At 32.9% G+C, this 25,417-nt stretch overlaps 1 protein-coding gene across 1 annotated transcript; it reads left to right on the top strand.

Moving 5' to 3' along the window:
* The first annotated feature begins 770 nt into the window (after window positions 1-770).
* LOC140450581 (uncharacterized) lies at window positions 771-2,672 on the top strand. Its single transcript, XM_072544237.1, has one exon. The coding sequence runs from the start codon at window positions 771-773 to the stop codon at window positions 2,670-2,672; it is 1,902 nt and encodes a 633-aa protein (XP_072400338.1).
* The last annotated feature ends 22,745 nt before the right edge of the window (window positions 2,673-25,417 follow it).

Genomic DNA, 25,417 nt, shown 5'->3' with positions numbered 1-25,417 from the left:
CAAAATTGTTTTCCATTTTTAGCCACCCGCGTCATTAAAGATATTGCACAAAATAACCATCAATTTCCGCTAGCAGCTAGCGCTTTGTTATATCAAACATATATGGATGACATCTTAGGTGGAACCGATCAATTTTCTGAGCTTGAAGTACTTTATGGAGAATTGAGTCAAATATTGAACCAGCATGGTTTCTCTTTACATAAATGGTCTTCTAATTCGCTTCGTTTTTTAAATAAGATTTCTGATCAAAACGCGGTGGAACTGGATTTGAATTTGGATGATGCACCTTGCAAAATTTTGGGTTTAAAATGGGATTCAAAAACGGATCATTTAAAAATTGATGTAAATAACGCTACTAAATTAGACCGCATTACAAAACGTCAAATTCTTTCATGTATTAGTTCTTGTTTTGACCCTCTAGGTTTGGTAAACCCTTTAATTGTGAAGGGAAAACTCTTAATGCAAGAACTATGGCAGATGAAGGTTTCATGGGACGAACCGATAATTAATTTACGCATAATAGATCAGTGGGAGAAATTTAATGAAAATTTAGCTCAAATCGCTCATATCAAAATTCCGCGGTTCGTCTTTTTTGACTTAGACATTCTTAGCATAGATTTAGTGATGCAAGTCAAGTTGCATACGGTGCTTGTATCTATATAGTGGCACGATATGCAAATAATTCCTTGTCATCAAATCTTGTTGCCGCAAAATCGCGTGTCGCACCTTTGAAAAACAAGCTTACCATTCCTAAACTCGAATTAATAGCCATGGAACTCTTAGTCAAATTGATTGAAAAAATTATAACGACCTTTAAAAACCGTGCAAAGATTAATTCTATAAACGCATGGTCAGATTCGCAAATTGCTCTCAGCTGGATTAAACAACCCGCTAATAATTATAATACATTTGTTTCGAATAGAGTGGCCAACATTCAGAATATTGGTAAAAATCTAAAGTGGAGACATATTAAATCACAATTAAATCCCGCGGATCTCTTGTCCCGCGGTGTATTTAATCAAAAAACATTTTCGTTTTGGTTTCATGGACCTAAGTTTTTGCTAAATCCCAAAATATATTTTGATGAAATTGATACCTTTGAGCAAATTGAGAATTTGCCGGAAGTAAAGAAAATAGCTCTATTAGTTGTTAATCATGCACCAAAGAATTGGATAACTATGTTTGAGAGATTTTCAAACTTTTCAAAATTACAAAACGCAGTAGCTTACGTATTTAGGTTTGTGTATAATATGAAACATAGTAATGAAAAAATTAAGGGTACTTTGACACTTAAAGAAATTTCGAACGCTCATGATTTCATCATCAAAACTATTCAGCAACAATATTTTGCAACCGATATAGCCCGCTTATTAGAAAAAGAACTAGTCGCAGACAAAAAATTGCTCCCTCTTAATCCTTTTTTAGACTCCTCTGGAATTGTACGTGTTGGAGGACGCTTGCAATATGCAGATTTGGACTTTAATAATAAATTCCCTATATTGCTGCCAGCAAATGATCATGTTGTTTCTTTGCTCATTAAAAAGGAACATTGTAGACTAGGACACAGTGGTCCTCAAAATGTGTTAGGCAATCTGCGCCTACGATATTGGCCTTTAAGCGGGGTCAAGTATATTAAACGCATTAGCAAAAAATGCCTTACATGTTATAGATTCAATGCACAAACCGCATCACAACTTATGTCTCCACTCCCATTGGATAGAGTTAGAATCTCGCGCGCTTTCTACACTGTAGGTGTAGATTTTGCAGGTCCTCTCTTTATTAGGGCTTCTAGATTACGAAAGGCGCAAACGCTTAAATGTTATTTTGCAATATTTGTTTGCATGGCTACAAAAGCCATTCATTTAGAATTGGTTAGTGAATTATCTTCTAACGCTTTTTTAGCAACGTTCAAACGATTCATTTCGCGTCGAGGCAATCCTCACACTATCTATAGTGACAACGGGACTAACTTTGTTGGTGCCAATAATCAACTTAAGGAATTAAATAATTTCTTCAGATCAAAGTCTGAATTTGACAAAATTAGAGCTTATTTAGCTCAAACCGAGATTCAGTGGAAGTTTATTCCTCCCAGATCACCTCATTGGGGTGGACTCTGGGAGTCAGCAGTAAAAAGTACCAAGTTTCATTTAGTACGTTTAATGAGTAATTCTGTATTGACTTTCAAAGAGTTATATACAGTTTTAACCCAAATAGAAGCTATTTTAAATTCTCGACCGCTTTATGCATTATCTAATGACCCTAATGATTTACAACCATTAACTCCGGGGCATTTCTTAATCGGTACTCCCTTAACCGCATTTCCTGAGATTGATGTTACAAATACGCCTGTTAACAGACTTTCTATCTGGAAACAAATTTCGAAAATACAGCAATCTTTTTGGAAACGTTGGTCTGCTGACTATTTAAATAATCTACAACATCGCCCAAAATGGCTCCTTCCCAACACAGATATTAAAGTAAATGATCTAGTTTTAATCACAAATGAAAATACACCTCCGTTACGGTGGCCCCTAGCAAGAGTGATAGAATCAATAAGCAGCAAAGATGGAAAAGTTAGAATTGTCCGTGTTCGAACTGCTGATGGAGAATATATTCGCCCTATCACTAAACTGATTCCTCTTCCATTGTCGAAAGCCGATAGTCTTCTGTAGCATTGTAGTTGTGCTTAGAAAGTAAGTTTAGGATATTTCTAGCTGAAGTTATACTTCACCTAGCCGCGCGCCCCCCAGTATGGATAAATTTCAGTAAGAAATGTATCCAAGCGTTGCTACGCCACTGGCATTAAATAGCTAATAATTCTTAAAATCTACCTAGATAAATTCTCCGACTAATTCCCTGTTAGAAAGCGAGAACCGGTTCCCCTCAAACCCCTCAGTGGTAGTTAGGCATGGCAATCGATGAGTATCGTTGAAATATTCAAAGTGTCACGTTGTATACCAGCCAAGCTGGACGCTTTACTTACAAATTTAGTTTAACACCCAATGGGTCGATTCTTTGTTAGTTTGAGTTCTGTATAACTCCGCTTAGTAATAATTGTAGCATATTACTTGGTTAGCACGTCAGAAATATCCTTGGTTCAAAATAATAAGTAGTATTAGTATAATTTAAATTGTATCAGTGTTCGTGTAGTGTTTATCGGACTAGTGTGGATTGAACAGTGACGGGCGGTTTACATAAAAGAACTTTACATGACAAACCCTTGGATAGATATCAACTTAGTGTAGTAAAAAATCAATCATTAAATTAAGTATTGTTAACGCTTGTGGTTTTATTTCCCATGTAAAGTGGGTGATCCTTCAACGTTGGAAATCATTCCGATTTAAGATGCTCTAAATGGTAAGAAGATTTACTTCCTAATTGGTTTCATTTTTGTTGGTCGTCTGCGAGTGGATGAGGAACCATTTAAACCATAGTATCTGCTATTATCTTCTACCAGCAGGTGTACATATCTCCTCCAGAAGATAGTTTCCAAATTTCCGATACATTAGAAATTAATCATCATGACTTAAAATATCGCATATTTCTTACAACAGATACATTATGCTATAAGTGCAAGCAACCAGGTCATTTTGCATCTTAATGTGCCGGCCTCAAACTCAAAGCTTCAACTTCTTCATATACTTGATCCCAACAACAAAGTTCCTTCCTAAACCGTTCCTCAGACAGCAATAATTTAAGTGAGTCTATATCAATTACTACTAACCCTGAAATGATATGTGAACAAACACCAATTATTACTCCTACATTTAATGAGCCCAATCCCGACATACCCGCTTTTTTTGAAGTTCAAACAACTTCAATAACTAAACCTACGACCTCCAAACGAAACTTATCTAAAATTGTAACACCTAACTCAGAAGATACACCAGCTAATACTAATTCCTCAAAACCAAAATCTTACTTTCCAACACCTGTTCCAAGAGTTCAAAAAAAAAGTTGAAGTCGAAAGACAAACCCTCATTAGGATGTCGAGAATTGCCCCAAAAAATAACCAATTTTATTGACAATCACAATCCCAAGTTCCCACTCGATAGCCAACAATTCACTGATCTGTTAGAGAACAGAGAACACTCACTGTAGTGAGTGTTCTCTGTTGTTAAAGACCATACCCTACATATTTCATCTCTTATAGAAATGTTAAATAAAATACATTCGCTGGCTGAAGATCAAAATATAAAAATTAAATGTACTAGACTAACTAAAAAATTAACTAAACAACTGCTCCAATATGTTGGTTCATCTGACTTGGACAGTGACATATCTCAAAACTAATTATTTAAATAAAAATATAATTCATGTATAATAATATCTTACAGTCGAATTTAAACAGTTTTCACACCCGCCTACCCTTATTTCAGCTACTTATTAGGAAATATTCACTTGATATTATATGTCTTCAAGAAACTAATTTTATAGACAACAATGCGTATAACATATAATGTTTACTATTAATATCTATATCTATATAAAATAGACAGACCAATCATACTAGTGGTGGTGTTGCGATATATGCTAAAACCGATTTACAAGTAAACATAATCACAATTAATACAAACTTAGAAGCAGTAGCAGTAACAGTAACAATAAGTACTAATCAAAAAATGAACAAACGTAACATTTATATTCCCCCGAGCCAAAATATCCAAGGAAATAAACTTTCAGACTTAATTATGCAAATTCCATCACCAAAATTAATTCTTGGGGACTTTAACAGCCATAATCTTCTATGGGGTCCCGAAAAAACAACTAAAAATGGAAAAGTTATTAGCAAAGGTAATCAATAGCCTGAATTTAACAATAATGAACGACGGAACTAAAACTCGTTTCGACGCAGCTACTGGAAATTTTTCAGCTATTGACTTGTCTATTTCTGACTCATCGACGTTACTAAATCACACATTGCAAACCGTAGACGATTTATATGGAAGTGATCATTATCCAATAATAGTAACAAAAATTTTCAACCCCACAACAAAAACCAATCTTTTGCAAAAATGGAAAATTAAGCAAGCCAACTGGAACATTTTTAAAACAAAAATTACTAAAGAAATATCCCTATAATTGAAGAAGACATAAACTTAACTTTAAAATTGTTTAATAACTTAATCACTGAAGCCGCCACAATTGCAATGGGAAAACAAAGAATATAACAAAAAACAAAGTTGTTCCCTGGTGGAATGAAGAGTGTATATTGACAATAAAACAAAGTAAAAAAGCTTGAAATACTTTCAAAAGACGTGAAACCAACGAGAACTTGATATAGCTAAAGAAAAAAAGGGCATATGCAAAATTAATTACTACCAGATCTAAAAAAGAGTCTTGGAAAAAATACGTTCAAAGTATTAACAGGAATACAAACATGTTATGAGCATGGAAAAAAGTTAAGCGTCAATACACAAAATGGAATAAAATATCTAGAACGAAATGGAAACCTAATTAATAAAAACAAAAAAATTGTAGAAGAATAAGCTGAAACATACAGATAAGAATCTACAAATGAAAATTACAGCAATGCTTTTTTACGATATCGGGAAGAAGAAGAAGCAAATCCAACAGAAATTATAGCTAATAACGATGATATAAATACACCAATTAATAAAACAGAACAATTAGAAACAATGCAAATGTTAAAAGACACATCACCAGATCCAGATAACATACCCGCAATATTCTTAAAACAGTTACCTTAACAAAGCTTTAGACTTCCTATTGAATCTTTTTAATACAATCTGGTGTAAACAAAAATTTTCTGACTTATGGAGACAAGCTATTGTCATCCCTATACTAAAACCTAACACACCGGCTACAGCAGCAGAATCATATAAGCCAATATCACTTACATGTTCTACTTGCAAACTGCTAGAGAAAATAATAAATAAGAGACTTATGTGGCATTTGGAACATCACAATTTACTTATACCGGAACAAGCTGGATTTCGTCCTTTGAGATCTACTATAGACAATGTTTTACAATTAGAATGTCAAATTAATGAAGCCTTCTGTAACAAACAGAAATGCATAGCTGTTTACTTTGACATCCACAAAGCATTTGACTTAGCATGGCGACACAGAATATTAACAAAGCTGCAAACTTGGGGATATTAAGGAAACATGGTGGTAGTTTTGAATAACTTTCTAAATGAACGCAAATTTTCAGTACGTAGTAATGGAGAACTTTCTAGTATTAAGTCTCAAGACAATGGAACACCACAAGGATCTGTAATTAGCCCTAAACTTTTTTTAATAGCAATGAATGATGTTATAGAAAATCTCAAGAGACCTGCTTAAGCTATATTATAAATGCTGATATATGATAATGTTTATCAAAGGAAAAAATATTACCTCGATGGTCAAACTTTTACAAGAAGAAATAAGTAAAATTGAAAGTTGTTCTAATAGGAGTGGATTCTATTTTTCAGATGACAAGACACAATATATTATTTTTTCCAAAAAGCCTATTCACACTAACATACCTGCCTTAAAATTCGGCAAAAAGTTTTTGAAACGAAGTACAGAGATAAAATATTTAGGCACATATTAAAAAATTGGCGATATCATGTCAAAATGGTATAAATTTTCTTAAATGTTTAGCCAACAAACAATAGGGTGCTAACGGAGATACATTATTACTGTTGTATAGAAGCCTAATCCGATCAAAATTGGACTACGGATGCATTGCATATTTTTCAGCGTCGAAGTCAAATTTAAAAATCTTAGACATTATACACAACAATGCATTACGCATAATATCTGGAGCTTATAGAACAACTCCTGTTGCAAGCCTCTATATAGTGGGAACTTGGAGAGCCATCATTACATGAACGACGGAAATTACTTAGTATATCTTACGCTTTAAAACAATCATCACTACAACCTGACAACCATTATTTTACTCAGTCATCGTTATCAAATATCAATATAATAACACATTTACCATTTCAATTAAGGATCAAAAGCATTTTAAACTCTATTGAAATTTTTAACTTTCCCTCAACACATTCAGCAAACGTAAACACGCCACCTCCCTGGTTAATACATTCATCATCATCATTTTGGCTTTACAACCCTGTGTGGGTCCTAGCCTCCCCAAGAATTTTTCTCCAGTCGTCCCTATCCATTGCCTTCCTCCGCCAAGCACGTATTTCCATATTTCTCATGTCTTCATCGATGTTATCTAGGAATCTTGTTCTGGGTCTTCCTCTTCTTCTTTGACCAATAGGTCTATCAAGGAGCGTTTTTCTAGCTGGGTCGGTTTGCTCCATCCACATTACATGGCCTACCCACCTCAGACGTCCCATCTTTATGTGTTTTACGATATCTGGTTCCTGGTATATCCTATAGAGTTCGAAGTTGTATCGTCTTCTCCAGATACCATTTTCATTTACCGCTCCATAGATGCGCCTTAGTATTTTTCTTTCGAAACATCCTAACATGTTTTCATTGCTTTTTGTTAAAGTCCAGGTTTCTGAAGCATATGTTAGGACTGGGCGTATTATTGTTTTGTAGAGTTTTACTTTTGTATTTCTTGATTAATACATTTGCCTACTTTAAATTTAGAACTATCATCATATCATAAATCTGAAACTAATGCACATATATTTATAAGTATAATGCACACAACTTCTGGTGTAGGATCATCATTTGTTATAAGAGACATAATAAAATGTTTCAAATTGCCCACAAAATCCACTGTGATAACTGGAAAAATGTATGCATTATACAAAGCTCTAAATCACATACAAACAGTCAAACCAGATAAATTCCTTATTATTACTGACTCAATCTATTCCCTCCATATAAAGTCAAAAAGATACACCTGCAACCCGATTGCTAAATTAATTAAAAACAAGATGCAGCAGCTGGAAAACAAAACATTAGTTTTCGTGTGGGTACCATCAGATATAGGCATTAAAGGTAAAAGCTGATAAAAATGCTCGAGAAATAGCAAATTCCCCAAATATCAGACCGATGATAAAACCATTAGCAGAAGATCTCAATCTTAAAAAAAAATTAAATCAAATTTTGGAATGGAGTAACAGCGTCCCTAGCCGTTTCCTTCAGGTTGTATTAACCAGACTCCGATTAGGACACAGCAAACTCACACATGAATATCTCATGAAGAAGGAACCTCAACCAAAATTTACGAGTTGTGACGTGCCGTTAACAGTGAAACACGTATAAACGGAGTGTCCCAAATATAGTGCTGAAAGACTAACTAATAAAATTCCATCAGTTATAAGAGATATTTTTTTAAGATAAGATAAGATAAAAGTATGTTATTTATTTGTTATTTGTAATCAATATTGTTTACATTAAATTAATCGGCTAATAACCAATATGGTTGATGCGGCTGCCTTTAAAAAAATATATGTATAAAATGTATATTAAGATAGACGAGTTTCTTTTTCTTTGTATATATATATATATATATATATATATATATATATATAATTATATACATATATATATATATATATATATATATATATATATATATATATATATATATATATATATATATATATATATATATACAAAAATCTGAATTTTGGTTTCGTCAACAGAAATCTTCGGATTTTCACTTTAGAGATTTAAAATGATTGTGTAGTCGTAACCAAATCTGTCAGACCAATAATTCTACTACTATTCGTTAGATTTCTATCAGATCATCCCGTTTTCAACCTCCATACAGATATTATTATATTTCAAAAATATATTGATAAAATGATAAATTATGTAAATAAAAAAAAGGATATAATGAAAAACTATAGAAATTGGTTTGTTTTTAACGTATCGTTACGAGTATTCAAGAAATCGTCCAACTTCAGAGCGCGGAAAAACCTAGATGGGTTAATACAAATAAACATATTTGTAGTAAAAATTATTCACTAAAAAACTCTCTACAATATTTCTCTGCAAATCTACAACGTTATCAGCTGTCCCGAAATATAGTCATTTTAAATGGTAAAAACAAATCATAATTTAACATTTTATACCTCTACGACAATTTAAGTGCATTAGTTAGTGCTGACAATATTATCTCAAGTGAGTAGCACCATTGTTTAAAGCACTTCTTTTCGTATTATTTTTGTAACAATAACAAAATAACCTTTAAATAATACCTACGTAAAGAGATAACAAAATTTCCAGTTGGGTCTTGACCAGTTTTTTGGACCAGCCACAGGACCGGCTCAACTTCTGATCAAGAAAATTAATAAAATGACTTCATACAGCAATAATACTACACACAACTCCGCTAAACACAGTTACTCAGATGTCGTAAATTATTTTAAACATCCAACAAAACAATAAGCAATAGTCATTTCCAGCATTGAAGGTACAAAAATCCATGATTACGTCGTAGCTGTTGGATCACTAGTGGGTCCAATTAATGTACTTTTTGCCTCCAGAATTGCTAACAATAGGATATGCATATACCTCTCTTCAAAAAATACTGTTGATGCTCTTCTTCATTCTTATAAATATATTGAAATAAATGGATGTCAAGTCGAAGTAAGAATAATTTCTCCAGCACAGAGACGTCTAATATCTAATGCATGTCCTACAATCCCGAACGAAATAATTAAATAAGAATTACATAAACTTGGTATTCACACTGTATCCAAAATGACTTTTCTTTGAGTAGGTATGTCTAAAAGTGAGTACAGTCATGTTCTGAGCTTTAGAAGGCAATCATTCATTACACCCCTGGAAAATATATCTATTCCGACTCTTTTACCATAACTTATGATAATACTTCCTACCGGGTATTTCTCTTCATAGACGGATTTAATTGCTCCAAATGTAAAACCATTGGTCATCAAGAATCAGAATGCGCTCACATTTCAAACCAAACTAATCCAACTACCCTCTTCGATTCAACTCAAACCACATCATCATTATCTTAACCTCATGAACCTAATGAAACCGTTTAACTACCCCCTCAGATTTAACTCAAACCATATCTAAACCTAATGAACCTAATGAAAAAATATATCAATCTACGAAAACCGACCTCATCCAAAACATATCTAAAGATAATCCAAATACTTCGTCTTCTTCTTCCAAAACAACATCACCAGCTGTAAATAGCACTGAAAATACTACGGAAATCGACCTCATCCAAAAGATGTCTTAAGATAATCCAAACACTTCGTCTTCTTCTTCCAAAACAACAGCACCAGCTGTAAATAACACTGAAAATACTACGACACCAGAAGCACCAATAACCTTAAATAATGCAGTCAATTCTAAACAGATAAAAAGACATGACATATCATCTCCTGAAATTAACGAAGACAACCCAAAAACCGACTCATCCGTTTTTAATACCCCTAAACAAAAGAAACCCAAAACCTCTTCCAAAAACCCCCGAGAAGATGTCTTTCACTCCCTAGAACCCATCAAAGACAAAATCAAAAATAGATCACCTCGATTTATATATATATATATATTTAGGGATTCTACAGTATTCACTGCCTTCCCTCGCTCAACCGTTTCCATCTCTCTCTGTTGTTCCATTCTCCATCGTTTAGTCCTCTCTTACTCATGGCGTCGTCTACTTCGTTCCTCCAGGATTTTCGGGGTCGTCCTCTTTTCCTCCTTCCTATGGGGCTCCATTCGGTTATTCTTTTTATCCATCTGCTGTCGCTAGCTCTTCTTACATGTCCATACCACTTTAGTCTTTTTTGTTTTATATTTTTGTTCGAGTACCTCGATTTACATATACTAAATTTCAATGAAATATGTGATTTTATGGAAAATGTTTTAAACTCTCAAAACCCTGAATTAACTTCTAAAGATTATTTCAATTAACCAGAGGAACTAATTCAGATCCTTAATTTTGTTTATTGTTACACACAAAATTGTAGGTTAAGAAATAATCTCACCCGACTAAAGAAAAAAATAAACCCTTACCCTTCTTCAGCTGACGAATCTGACGAATCATCACTAGTTGAAGGATAATCAAGGGACGACTAATTCATTTATAGTGCAATGAAACATAAATGGGTTTTATACCCATTATGAACGGTTAAAACTAATAATCGGCGAGCTTTCCCCTTTAATTCTTTGTCTTCAGGAAACTCACTTTAAACAAAATAACATAAATTTAAAAAATTTTCAGTGTTTAAAAAAAAATCGAATAGCTCAACAAGCTAGTGGTGGAATAGCTATTTTCACCAGAGCTGATTTGGAAGCTAAACCGATCGCGCTAAGTACTAATCTTGAAGCTGTAGCAGTCTCTATTACCTATCATAAAAAATTCACATATGTAACATTTATTTACCACACCCTAGTAATCTAAATATGCACGAATTAAATAATATAGACCAAATTCCACATCCTAAATTAATTTTAGGAGATATGAACTACCACCACCCGGCATTGGGAAGTCACAAAACTGATAAATACGGTAACTTACTAAAAAACCTAATTGAATGTTCTGATTTATTGTTACTTATACAGAGAATCCAACTAGATTTAATTCTTATAACGGCTCATTTTCCGCCACTGATATATCCTTATGCAGTCAATCACTCTCAACTAGATTGTCATGGAGCACTTTGAACTCATTATATAATAGTGACCACTTTCCAATTTCTATAATATCAGATCACACTCATCCCCTTGATTTCCCAATATATCAGTCCTGGAAATTAAAAAATGCAAATTGGGCATCCTATCAATCCTCTATCAATATTAAACTTGAAAACTTCCATTTAAGCAATGATATAAACTATAATATCACCTCTTTAAATAATATTATTATAGAAGCAGGTTTAGAAAATATAGGAAAGAATAGCTCAACAAGCTAGTGGTGGAATAGCTATTTTCACCAGAGCTGATTTGGAAGCTAAACCGATCGCGCTAAGTACTAATCTTGAAGCTGTAGCAGTCTCTATTACCTATCATAAAAAATTCACATATGTAACATTTATTTACCACACCCTAGTAATCTAAATATGCACGAATTAAATAATATAGACCAAATTCCACATCCTAAATTAATTTTAGGAGATATGAACTACCACCACCCGGCATTGGGAAGTCACAAAACTGATAAATACGGTAACTTACTAAAAAACCTAATTGAATGTTCTGATTTATTGTTACTTATACAGAGAATCCAACTAGATTTAATTCTTATAACGGCTCATTTTCCGCCACTGATATATCCTTATGCAGTCAATCACTCTCAACTAGATTGTCATGGAGCACTTTGAACTCATTATATAATAGTGACCACTTTCCAATTTCTATAATATCAGATCACACTCATCCCCTTGATTTCCCAATATATCAGTCCTGGAAATTAAAAAATGCAAATTGGGCATCCTATCAATCCTCTATCAATATTAAACTTGAAAACTTCCATTTAAGCAATGATATAAACTATAATATCACCTCTTTAAATAATATTATTATAGAAGCAGGTTTAGAAAATATAGGAAAGACAAAACACTGTAAAAGGCCACCAGTAGCTTGGTGGAATGTTGAAATTGCAAAAGCACTCTTATCTTGTAAACATGTCTTTAATAAACTTAAAAAACATAATACAGACGAAAACTTACTTAATTTTAAAAAACTCAACGCTGAATCAAGATATCTTATGAAAAATAGCAAACAAGGTACTTGGAAAGACTACGTATCGTCCATCAATTCATCAACACCTTCACAGATCATTTGGTCTAAAATTCGGAAACTTAAAGGTACCAACTCCTTTAGGCATATCAACGCACTAACATATAATAATGAGATCATCACCTGTAAAAAAGCTATTGGTGAAACTTTAGCCGAAGTTTACCAAGAAAATTCAAGCGACCAAAATATAACGCCGCAATTATTATTACATAAGCAAAATATAGAATCATTCGAAATCGTTGATACAGAATCTGGTGATCCATTAAATGCTACCATAACTCTTCAAAAACTAGAATACTCTATTATAAACTCCAAAAATACATCCTCAGGACAAGATGATATTCCACCAATATTCATAAAACACCTACCTTTCAGAGCAAAACTAATATTGTTAGATTTATTTAATACGTGTTTTTTAAATCATAAATTTCCAAAACTCTGGTCTCATGCAATAACTATTCCCATTATTAAACCCAATAAGCCCAAAGATATACCCTCATCGTACCGTCCTATTTCTCTCACATGCAGCATATGCAAAATACTGGAAAAAATTCTAAATCTCCATCTAACATGGTATTTAGAAACAAAAGATCTCCTTACCCCATTTCAGAGTGGTTGATTGCAATATTCTTTGACATAACCCAGGCTTTTAATAGGACATGGAAACACTCTATATTAGCAACACTTAATAATTATGGAATTCAGGGTAACATGCTTGCTTTTATAAAAAAAAATTTTAAGTAATCGTTCTATACAAGTTAGAATAAATGGAATCACAAGTTCTCCAAAAATGCTAGATAATGGAATCCCTCAAGGATCCATTTTAAGTCCAACTCTATTTTTAGTGGCTTTTAATAGCATCGTAAATGTAATCAGAGCTTCTATTAAAGCTAGCATTTACAAGGATGTTATTGTTATTTACACCAAATCTAATAACCTAGTTTCAGCAACAAATATATTACAACTTATGTTAAATCAACTTACAGCTTTGAGATTAGCACTGGGTGCCTTCAGAATTAGTCCTACTAGTAGCTTACAAGTTTTAGCGAGAGAACCACCTCTGTACATTAGACGCCAACAACTATAAATAAACTATATAGGGAAAATATCAGCACAGAAACAAGATCCAGTATTCTCCCAAATTTGCCATCCCAGTATTGGTTCTACAAAACCAACTAAAAATAGTACTCCCCTTATAGAACGAATAAAATCTTCTAACTTTGATATGGAAAAGCTAAATCGATCTCTACAAGTTAGTGTAAATTTTCCTCCATGGATAATCCAACCACTTACCATTGACTTAACTCTCACAAAATACCCCAAATCAACTACAAACCCGATTTACATTAAACACTTGTACTCCGAAGTGATATCTCATTATCCTAATCATCTCCAAATTTTCAGTGATGCCTTTAAAGCTCATGACGTACACGCTGTTGCACACTACTTTAAATACACTACTCACACTATATCTACCTACAAACTGCTGCATCCTCACAGGCGAGACCACAGCCATTTTGAAAGCCTTAATTTTTTTCAAAACACGTATTGAGAATAAATGTGTCATCATCACTGACTCATTAAATGCTCTATTAGGTGTAAAACAAATATACCCTACAAATCCAATATTTCGGGCTATAAAAATGAGCTCGGCTGAAATCAACTCGAAAAGAAGTAGCAGTTATCTGGGTACCGTCGCATGTAGGAATAGCTGGAAATGAGAAAGTGGACAACCTAGCAAACACAAGTCGAATAAACTCACAATACATAACCAAATCAAGAAATTTCCCATACTCCGATCTCAAAAACCTAATTAAAGACCACTGTATGAACATATCGCAAGACTACTGGAAATATTTAGGAACCAAACCATATGAGATTTATCCCCTTGTAAAGACCATCTTGAATATTCCATCCAATAGAAGGGACCAAGTAATAACTAACCGACTAAGAATTGGACACACTGCACTGATCCATAAATTCCTAATCAACAAAGAATCTTCTCCAACCTTCAGAAACTGTTCTCTCCCATTAACGGTGAAGCATGTTCTGATTGACTGCCAGTACCACGAAGAAACAAGAAGAAAATATGGAATCTCAGATGACATCAAAACCACTTTAACCATAAACACTGACCATGTAATAAATTATTTAAAAGATTGACGTTTATATACTCGTACATCTATTTTTTAATGTAGATAAAATGAACTCTTGTGTACGTTACTCCAGTAATAACCCTGCGTGGTTGATGTGGATTATATGTTTTTTTTTTAAATCAAACATATATATTTCTCCGATATTATTTTATTGTAAAATAACCAGAAAAAAAGTTATCAGGTCCAAAAGAAAATTTGTTCAAAAATTTTTCAGATATTTTTGTTTACAATTGTTTTATTTTTCATTTTATGATAAAAAGTAATCGAACTAAAGTTGTAGGCAATTTGATTTGCTATAAATAATGTCGTATTAAATGTACTGTAGGATTGTTAGTTTACGAGATACAGCGCGGAAACATATTGCAAACCTTTTACAAAATGGCGACCCCGTGATAAGGGTTGCGATCCCTCGAACTTAAGTACTTAAAAATTATAATTGCGTCTTGTAGAAATGCATAGGGCTAAAAAAATGTAACATTTCAATGGACTAGTAATAATGAGTTATAAGTTCTCATGGTACCACATATTCACAATAAGACAAATAAGTGAGAAAGTAATCAATAAAAATAGAGAAATACATATATGCTTTATTGATCTGGAAAAGGCGTTTGACAGACTACAAAGAAAGGACGTATGGAGGACATTAAAGGAAAGAGGAGTTGACAGGATAACAATTGATGTAATAAAGGATATGTACAATAATAATACAAATACGGTGAGAACCAACAACGAGGAATCCGAAGAATTTACTACAAGTCAAGGCGTCAAACAGGGATGCGTGTTGAGCCCACTACTGTTCTCAGTGGTACTGGATGAAGCAATAAAGAAAGCCAAGAGAAAAATGAGAAAACTAACATTAGGACACTGGCAAATGAAACAGACTCAACTATCAGAGCTTCTATTTGCAGACGACATGGTTTTGATATCAGAAAAGAGAGAAGACCTACAGAACCACCTTGAAATTCTAGAAGAAGAACTGTCAAACATAAATATGAAAATAAATACAGAGAAAACAAAAACAATGATAATTTCAAATAAGAGAAAGACACACGCAATACAATTAAACGGAAAACAACTAGAACAAGTGGAACATTTTAAATACCTAGGAGCAATAATTGAATCAAACGGTAAACAAGACATGGAAATAAATGAGAGAATGGGACGAACAGGAAGCTTATTTAACACTATGAAAACAACATTTTTGGGGAAAAAAGAAATACCGGAGAAGGTAAAAACGGCAGTCGTTAAATCAGTAGTTAGACCTACAATCATCTATAATAGCGAGTCATGGACATTGACTGGGAGACAAAAATCTCGAGTCAATGCTATGGAAATGAGGTTCCTGAGGAAAATAGCAAACAGAAAGAGGACAGACAAAATACGAAACGAAACAATCAGACAAAACCTAAAACTAGAACCAATAAACGAAAAAATAGTAGAGGGGCAACTAAGATGGTTCGGGCACGTGTGTAGAATGTTAAATGAAAGATTAACAAAACGAGTCTTTAAAACGAGAATGCAAGGGAAAAACAAACGAGGAAGACCAAGAGTTAGGTGGGTAGACGAAATCAGAAAAGAAGTTGAGAAGAAAGGATTGACATGGGAAAGTGCACGAAATCTAACACAAGACCGGATAGCATGGAGACAACAGTGCAAATCTTAACCCCACCAGCCTTACACCTAACGGTAGAAAGGCTTAGGACTAAGTAAAGTAAAAGTTCTCATGGTAACGATTCAATATTGTTGCAATATTGATTTGATCCAATATTGTTTGTGCCAATGGAAACTGCAGTTAAGACACATTAAGTTAAATAAAAAAATCATAATTTTTAGTGTTCTGTATATAAAACGTTTTTAGCAAACCGAAAAAGTAAATAGAAAGGATTTAAAATATTCACCTCTAATTCTTTCACCCTAATTTTTCCCCTCAATTACTCTTAGTCGACTCGCTCCCGAATTTCACTAAAACGCCTGGATTAACTTTATCTTGGAAAGCCATTGAAGAAAGGGTAGAGAAAAAAGTGTAAATAAGCAAACAATCCTAATCGTATTGTCGAATGTCGGAAGTAAAACACCGTGCCACCGCAGATATCAGATCTTTCTCTTTATGAGGGATCCTTCTGTTAATTCAGATGTTAAACCTAAATAATTTTGGTGTTGGTTAGCCTACATTAGCGACCCCTAGTGCTATAAATATTCACGGGTCAGACGTCATTCTCATTTCCGGCGTGAAAAGTCGTATAAAAAGGTCAAAAACGGGGAGACCTAGCCACTTTTACATGTAAAATTTATCACGCAACCGGACTGGCTATGTAAATGTCCTACAACATATTTTCCGGGGATGAGGTTCAATTAGAGCTACTTATGTAAACGGATGATTTTAGACATGTTATTCGGATGTATAAAGTTTGACTAATTATTTAATTTGGAGATTATTTTAATTTTTGACAATTACGAAAATAATTTTGGCATGCGGTTTTTTTAAGAATTTGGTATTACTATTTGTGCAAATTTTGTTTGAAGAATCTTAATTTCGTATTTTTCTTCGTGATAATATACCATCTAAATTGTAAAATATTAAAGATCATTTACTTTTTGTTACCAAAATTAATATTTTCACAGTAAAATATTAACACGTTAAAATAATCTTATTTTTATTTTACACAAAAAGCTAGTTACATCATAATATGGCTTAATTTGAGCAGCTTTAAAGATATTATGATCCAAAAATTTATGGAAGAACGTCGTTCATTAGCCAGAACTAATTTTAATTTTATTTTATTTTTAGATTGAATTATTGTATTGGAAATTCATTCCGTTATGATGTCTCTGTAGTACGTACCCTTCACGTTCTGTGAATTTCATAATTACCCAAGTCTTGCCTTAGTATTATGGGAATATAGATACGAGACATATACCGATTCAAGCTTTATCTGAATGAATTGATTAAATGCACACATATCATTGAAAAATGAATACGTTATCTAAAATTTGTTATCAGCAGGGAGATATGCGCTGCGGAGGTGACATCTGTGTAGATCATATTAGCATCGAATTCATATTTTTCACCATACTACATTTTTTTTGAAGTTGAAAAAAAGATCTGGTATTATTTAGTATCTTAGTGGGAATTACATAGCCGGTAAACCGTCAAATGGAAAAAATGTTATTTAACACATTCATTGCCAACTTTGACGGGAGAGTTATAATAGTGAGCCAGTTCTATTTTTTTATTGCAGCTGTCAGTTTTTTCATAATAACCTTTCAGAGTAGTATTTTATCTTAGTTTTTAACAATTTATAAAAAAAAAGAAATGAGCCTGGCGCATTGTCGACACTGGACAATGTTTGTGAAATTTAAAGTGAAACTGGAACAAACCATGAAGTGGAGATATCCAGGAGTGGCTAGTATACCTGTTGAATACAAAGCACGTGGTGTTCGTGTGTATTAAGGTATAAAAAAGTGCTTATTACAAGCTTAAATTTTTATTTTAAGAAGATCTTTTCGGAATTAAATCATTCCATCATCAGTTAAATAAAAAGTTGTTAAAAAGCATTGTATGGCCACTTAAAAAAAACTTTCGAAGGACATCCGTATTAAAATATAATCCTCATGGTTTTATCAAGGTAAATGCAATAGACTTAACTTATTGATTATTAAAAACTGAAAATGGGGGCATCTTAAATGACCCCCTGTAGCTGGTGAGGTTTTTTCGACTTACATTACCTCTGATCTGGTGTGGAGTCTTGGGCTAACTGATATAAAGATGGTATGAAAAATCAGTTAGTACCCATCAATGTCAAGTGAACTTGACTTGACATTGACTTGACATTGATGGGTACTAACTGATTTTTCATACCATCTTTATATCAGTTAGCCCAAGACTCCAGAACAGATCAGAGGTAATGTAAGTAGAAAAACCTCACCAGCTACAGGGGGTCATTTAAGATGCCCCCATTTTCAGTTTTTAATAATCAATAAGTTAAGTCTATTGCATTTACCTTGATAAATACCATGAGGATTATATTTTAATACGGATTTCCTTTGAAAGTTTTTTAAGTGGCCGTACAATGTTTTTTAACAACTTTTTATTTAACTGATGATGGAATGATTTAATTCCGAAAAGATCTTCTTAAAATAAAAATTTAAGCTTGTAATAAGCACTTTTTTTATACCTTAATACACACGAACACCACGTGCTTTGTTTGTGAAATTGTAGTGCCCCTGAACGCGTCAGGTGCGGTGTGCGAGTAAAAATATTTTAAAAAGGAAAAGACAGTTAAGATTTTATTTCACGTATAGGGAGCTTGCGCATCCGTTTATACGTATTTCAGCCCAATAGGCATCATCAGAACGGCTTTCGCAAGCGCTCTGAACGTGAAATAAATCTTTTCTGTCTTAGTAAGCAACTCTAACATGGCTTCGTATAGACGCAATGTAGCGACATCTAATAATCAAATCGTAGACTAATTTTCGAAACCAAATTCAAGAAGTCCGCTTTAATGCAATTTTTAGATTCCCCATATCTCTCTTAACATCTTTATCAACGTCTGTTTTGCCTTACAATTCTTAGAAGGCACAGATTAAAGCGGAATTCTTGAATTTGGTTTTGAAAATTAGTCTACGATTTGATTATTAGATGTCGCTACATTGCGTCTATACGAAGCCATGTTAGAGTTGCTTCCTAAGACAGAAAAGATTTATTTCACGTTCAGAGCGTTTGCGAAAGCCGTTCTGATGATGCCTATTGGGCTGAAATACGTATAAACGGATGCGCAAGCTCCCTATACGTGAAATAAAATCTTAACTGTCTTTTCCTTTTTATTTCGATATACTCTGTACGAGTACTAGAAACCAATTCGCTAAGAATTTTGCTTAGTTGAGGAGATATGTTGTGGAATGCAATTTTTAGATTCCCCATATCTCTCTTAACATCTTTATCAACGTCTGTTTTGCCTTACAATTCTTAGAAGGCACAGATTAAAGCGGAATTCTTGAATTTGGTTTCGAAAATTAGTCTACGATTTGATTATTAGATGTCGCTACATTGCGTCTATACGAAGCCATGTTAAAGTTGCTTCCTAAGACAGAAAAGATTTATTTCACGTTCAGAGCGTTTGCGAAAGCCGTTCTGATGATGCCTATTGGGCTGAAATACGTATAAACGGATGCGCAAGCTCCCTATACGTAAAATAAAATCTTACCTGTCTTTTCCTTTTTATTTTGATATACTCTGTACGAGTACTAGAAACCAATTCGCTAAGAATTTTGCTTAGTTGAGGAGATATGTTGTGGAATGCAATTTTTAGATTCCCCATATCTCTCTTAACATCTTTATCAACGTCTGTTTTGCCTTACAATTCTTAGAAGGCACAGATTAAAGTGGAATTCTTGAATTTGGTTTCGAAAATTAGTCTACGATTTGATTATTAGATGTCGCTACATTGCGTCTATACGAAGCCATGTTAAAGTTGCTTCCTAAGACAGAAAAGATTTATTTCACGTTCAGAGCGTTTGCGAAAGCCGTTCTGATGATGCCTATTGGGCTGAAATACGTATAAACGGATGCGCAAGCTCCCTATACGTAAAATAAAATCTTAACTGTCTTTTCCTTTTTATTTCGATATACTCTGTACGAGTACTAGAAACCAATTCGCTAAGAATTTTGCTTAGTTAAAGACATATGTTGTGGAATGCAATTTTCAGATTCCCCATATCTCTCTTAACATCTTTATCAACGTCTGTTTTGCCTTGCAATTCTTAGAAGGCACAGATTAAAGCGGAATTCTTGAATTTGGTTTCGAAAATTAGTCTACGATTTAAAAATATTTTATTACAATACATACATACAAATAAAATGCATCATAAAATATATTTTAAAAATATAAATAGCGACACACTAATCAATAGGATAATAATAAAAATACAAACGAAAATATTATTTTAATACAAAATAACTGAAACTACCTGCTATATACTGCTATAGTTTTGTATGAAATATACGGAAAGATGAAGTTAGACACAGTCCGAGACCTTCAGCACATTGGGAGCAATAGTAGACGGAATCCTTCCTGACTTTACCAATAATTTAATATACCTGACATCGTCTTCTTTTTGCCTTTCCATTTTCACCTTTGGTAGAGTATTCTGGTAGATACTTTAGGTGGGGTTCTGCAGGTGGTGGCCCAACAAATTTTTTTAATGATCACAAGCCGAAAATCGTAGTAATTTAATTCAAGAGCATGATTTGGCACATATAAATAGCAACTTTCTTATACCAAATAAGAGTTGTATGCTCGCAAATGTAGTAAGATAGTATTTGATCAGTAGACTTCGGCAAATATGCAAATAAAAATGTAGAAAATATGCGCATAAATATGCACGTGTTTACCCGAAAATTTGCAAATATTTTACAAAATATGCATACAAATAAATAAAAAAATCGTAAAATAGTAACAATTTTATTTAAGAAAAAAAGTGTACATAACTAAATATTTCCTACTATTCATTAAGATTTACATTTATTTTAAGTAACTACATCATTTTTAAGTATGAATAAACTTATTTAGAATTATGGTAACAATAAATGACCAAGTGGTGTTCAAAATTTTCTAACAAAAACTTGTGGCTTCTGTCTGAGTACATATATTTATATATGGAAAAACTTCGTTCAACATCAACTGATGTAACGGGAGCATTTTTCAAACTAACCAAAACATTTGGTTCTAAATTAATTGTTTCCGAAATATTTCCAGCTAGAACACTGACTACTTCAGAAAGAATATGGTAACCTTTATTTTTTTCCATAGTAGCTTCAAATTTTTTTAAAATATCTTTTCCAATATTACCTCTAACGTTCCGACAACATGACGCAAATTCTTTTATTAATGCTGTACTTTCGAACAATGAGAGTTTTGGTGATTCTAACTGAGTAATTGTTTTTTGAACAAAACTAAAATTTGATTTTATAAATGAAAGTTCTTGTTGAAGCAAGTTACTCTGAAAAGTTTGTTTAGAATCCAAAAGAGATTGGGAACTTTCATCTGTTAACGTATCAATTATGTTCTTTATTTTAACAAAATGATCTGCATAAAAATTAGCTGCTTCTAACCATGTTCCCCATCGCGTTAAAATAGGTTGTGGTGGAAGAGGAATGTTAGGTAGCATTTCTTTATAAAGTTGAATTCTTATAGGAGATTTAAGAAATACTTTTTTGACACTGGATATCATGGTATTTACAAGAGGAAACTTTTTTCGTATTTCCTCTGCAACTCTGTTTAATCCATGCGCTACACAAGTAACATGTATTAAATCTGGGAAAAATATTTTTAAATTTTGTCCTGCTTTCACCATATAAGGAGCAGCATCCGATAAAATAAGCAGTAATTTATTAGAAGGAATAGTTGTCGGAAGAAAAAAAGTTGCTAATGTTTCTTGTATAAAACGCGAAATTGTTAAAGCATTTGTTTTCTCAAGTTGCTGGCATGAAATAAGATGAGATTTTGGTAAGGTATCTTCTTTAAGAACACCAATCAATAAATGAGCAATATACTTTCCTGAGGAATCAGTGGTTTCGTCTACAGATATGTAAAAATAATTATCTGCAATTTCTTCCTTAATATTAATTAACACCGACGAGTATAGCCCGTTCACATTATTTCTTCTTAGAGACCGATCACTTGGAACATTAAGTTTGCAATATTTTTTTAGAAACGAACTAAAATTTACATTTGCTAATTTTGAAAGCGGTATGTTCGCAGACACTAATGCGCGACACAAGTCTTCATTAAAAGTTTCTTGCTCATCTAATTTTTTTGAAGTAGATTGGAAACATTTAGCCATTGAAGTTTGATGTTTTCCTCCTATTTTTCCTTTTTTTGCAATGTGTGAAGCAGTTCTCACATGTTGGTCTATCTGAAATTTCTTCTCACATGCTATCTATAAATAAAAATAAAAACCTTTATTTTAACCCAACCTTTAAAATATAAAAATATACAAGGTGTTTTTGGTTAATCAAATAACTGGTTTGGAAAAAAACACACTCGCTAAGTGTTTTAAATGCAGTATTAATCCACAAATTAGTTTTTGTTACTAACCATTAGTACATCATATAACTTATTTTAAAATTCAACAAAAGTTTTTTTTTTGTTAATTCAATTACAATAAAAATAATTGTGTTTTAGAATAGCTGACTTCATAAAAAAAAGTAAAGGTGAAAAATTTTTCTAAATACACACCATTGTATTGTACCATGGACAATTTTTTCTCACTAAAGGAAGCTATTTTTCATTTAAAAACAACCTACGAGTACTAAATTTCAAGTAAATACGTTTATTGGTTTTAAAGTTATTGTTGTTATTAACTAAAAGAATTAAATTTTTTTTAATTTTAACACCCTGTATCTCGAAAACTAAATAAGTTTGACCCCTCATTAACTATATCGTTTTGTTCAATTTTTCGAGAAGTATCTACAGTCAAACGTTGTAAGTGTCATTTGGAAACACCCTGTATGTATGAAATATTAGATATTTAATAGAAAATATTAGATACTTACAATTTTGCCACAGACTGAACAGTAGATTTTTCCCATATCCATAGACAGCTCTTTATAAGGTTTAATCCAAGTTGAAGCACTGGTTGTTTTAGGCATTATAAAATCACAATCTTCCTTTTTGTTACGCACAACGAGTGTTTACGCTTTGAATATCAAAACAAAAATGATTTACAAATCTGAGCATCAAATTAGAAATGTTTAGGTACCTAATTCAATAAACTGGGATAAATTAGGAACAAAACTATTAGCCGTTTACCTGCTGTTAAGATACAATAAATTGTAGATAGATTTGGGGATTAGATCATAAAATGCAAATGAGCGAACCCTTAGCGATTATCCAATAACTGAATGCCTCAGTGACCGAGACTTTCTAAGAATGTTGAGGGCTACTTAAATTGATCTTCTTTGAAATTGTAAATGTTTTGTACCTGTAGAGATTACGTACTTAGATCATTTCTTGATTAAAATGACTACAAAATTTTATACAAGAATTGAAATAAATTGGTATGTTTAAAAATTTTCAAATACAGTATAAAAATCTGAACTTTTATGCACTTTATGCAAACTTTTATACAAATATGCCAAAATATGAAATATTTGCATAAAATATGCACAATATGCAAAATATGCAATATGCATATTTGCCGAAGTCTATTGATCAGTATGGTCTACCTCAACATAAAATCTTATTTATGAGTTATGATTTCTGATTTACCTAACCCCGTTTATTCGTAGTTTCTTGCAATTTTCCAGTAAATTCACTGAATATGACTAATACCTCCCTACGGTCCTTTCACTTTGTGACACATATGCCTCAAAATTATACTTGTTGATTACTTCACTTTTTTTAAATTGTCTTGCTGAAACTTTCGGCAGATTTTCTTTTCGATAACCCTTAGTGTCCCCAAAGCATATGTTGGGTTATTCAATAAAGTCTCAGTGACATTTACACTATTAGAGAAGTTGTGCACGTAGACCGCATGACCAGCACCAAGTTTTTCCTGTAATAAACATAGAACCACTTTTTCAGAATGTTGTGAACTTCCTAACTGTAGAGCCTTCCTAAGATGAACCTGAGTAGACAACAATTTTTAATGCCAGCCCATTCGGCTCACACAGTAAGTACAGCTTTACACCAAACTTGTGTCGTTTCCCCTTGATGTATAGCCGACATTTTAGGCTGCCTCTTCACAGGATCATGGATTCATCCAACGAAAGTTCTTTATTTGGGTAATAAAGTGCACTTATTTTATAATTGAAACAATCAATCAATGGCTTGATTTTTCTGATTTGTATTCGAGTGACTAGATTTTGTCTATTTTCGAATTGCAAAGCTCTTAAAATGAGAAGAAATCTGTTTTGGCTCATAGTGCTTAAAAATGCAGTCAAATAAATTAAATAGATAGCTCTTCTAATAATAAATTATTATATTATAGTACATGAATTATATTATAGTGTTTCTGTACATGAAATCAAATCTTAACTGTCTTTCCTTTTATTTCGGTATACTCTTTATGAGTACCAGAAACCAGTTCGCTAAGGATTTTTGCTTAGTTAAGGAGATATGTTATGGAGTGAAGTTTTAGATTCCCCATGTGTCTAATTACATCTTTATCAACGTCTGTTTTGCCTTGCAATTTTTAGAAGGCTAAGATTAAAGCGGAAATCTGAATTTGGTTTCGATAATTAGAAATCTTTGGATTTTGTCTCGTGATTTATCATCAGATGGCGCTATTGCGTCCATATCTAAGCCATTTTAGTATTGCTTCTACTAAGACAGGAAAGATTGTTTTCACGTTCAGAGCGATTGTGAATAGCCGCTCCGAAGATTCCTTTTAGGATGAAATACGTATAAGCGGATACACAACGCACTGTACGTGAAATCAAATCTTAACTGTCTTCCCTTTATCTTACTATTAACTTTAATTTCCAGTCGCTGCTAAATAAAGGCACTAAAATAAGTATAATTATACAAGGTCAACCAAAGTAAATTTCCCTCTTTAATCGTACCGCATTAAGTTGTAAACGAAGTTTAAGGGACATG

Source organism: Diabrotica undecimpunctata, chromosome 9 (genome assembly GCF_040954645.1).
Source record: "Diabrotica undecimpunctata isolate CICGRU chromosome 9, icDiaUnde3, whole genome shotgun sequence".
Classification (NCBI taxonomy): Eukaryota; Metazoa; Arthropoda; class Insecta; order Coleoptera; family Chrysomelidae; genus Diabrotica; species Diabrotica undecimpunctata.
Note: the sequence above shows the minus strand (reverse complement) of the source record. Positions and strands in the feature narration are given on the sequence as shown.

Coding starts and splice junctions, on each gene's coding strand:
- LOC140450581 (XM_072544237.1), top strand. CDS start 771: ATGGAACTCTTAGTCAAATTGATTGAAAAAATTATAACGACCTTTAAA.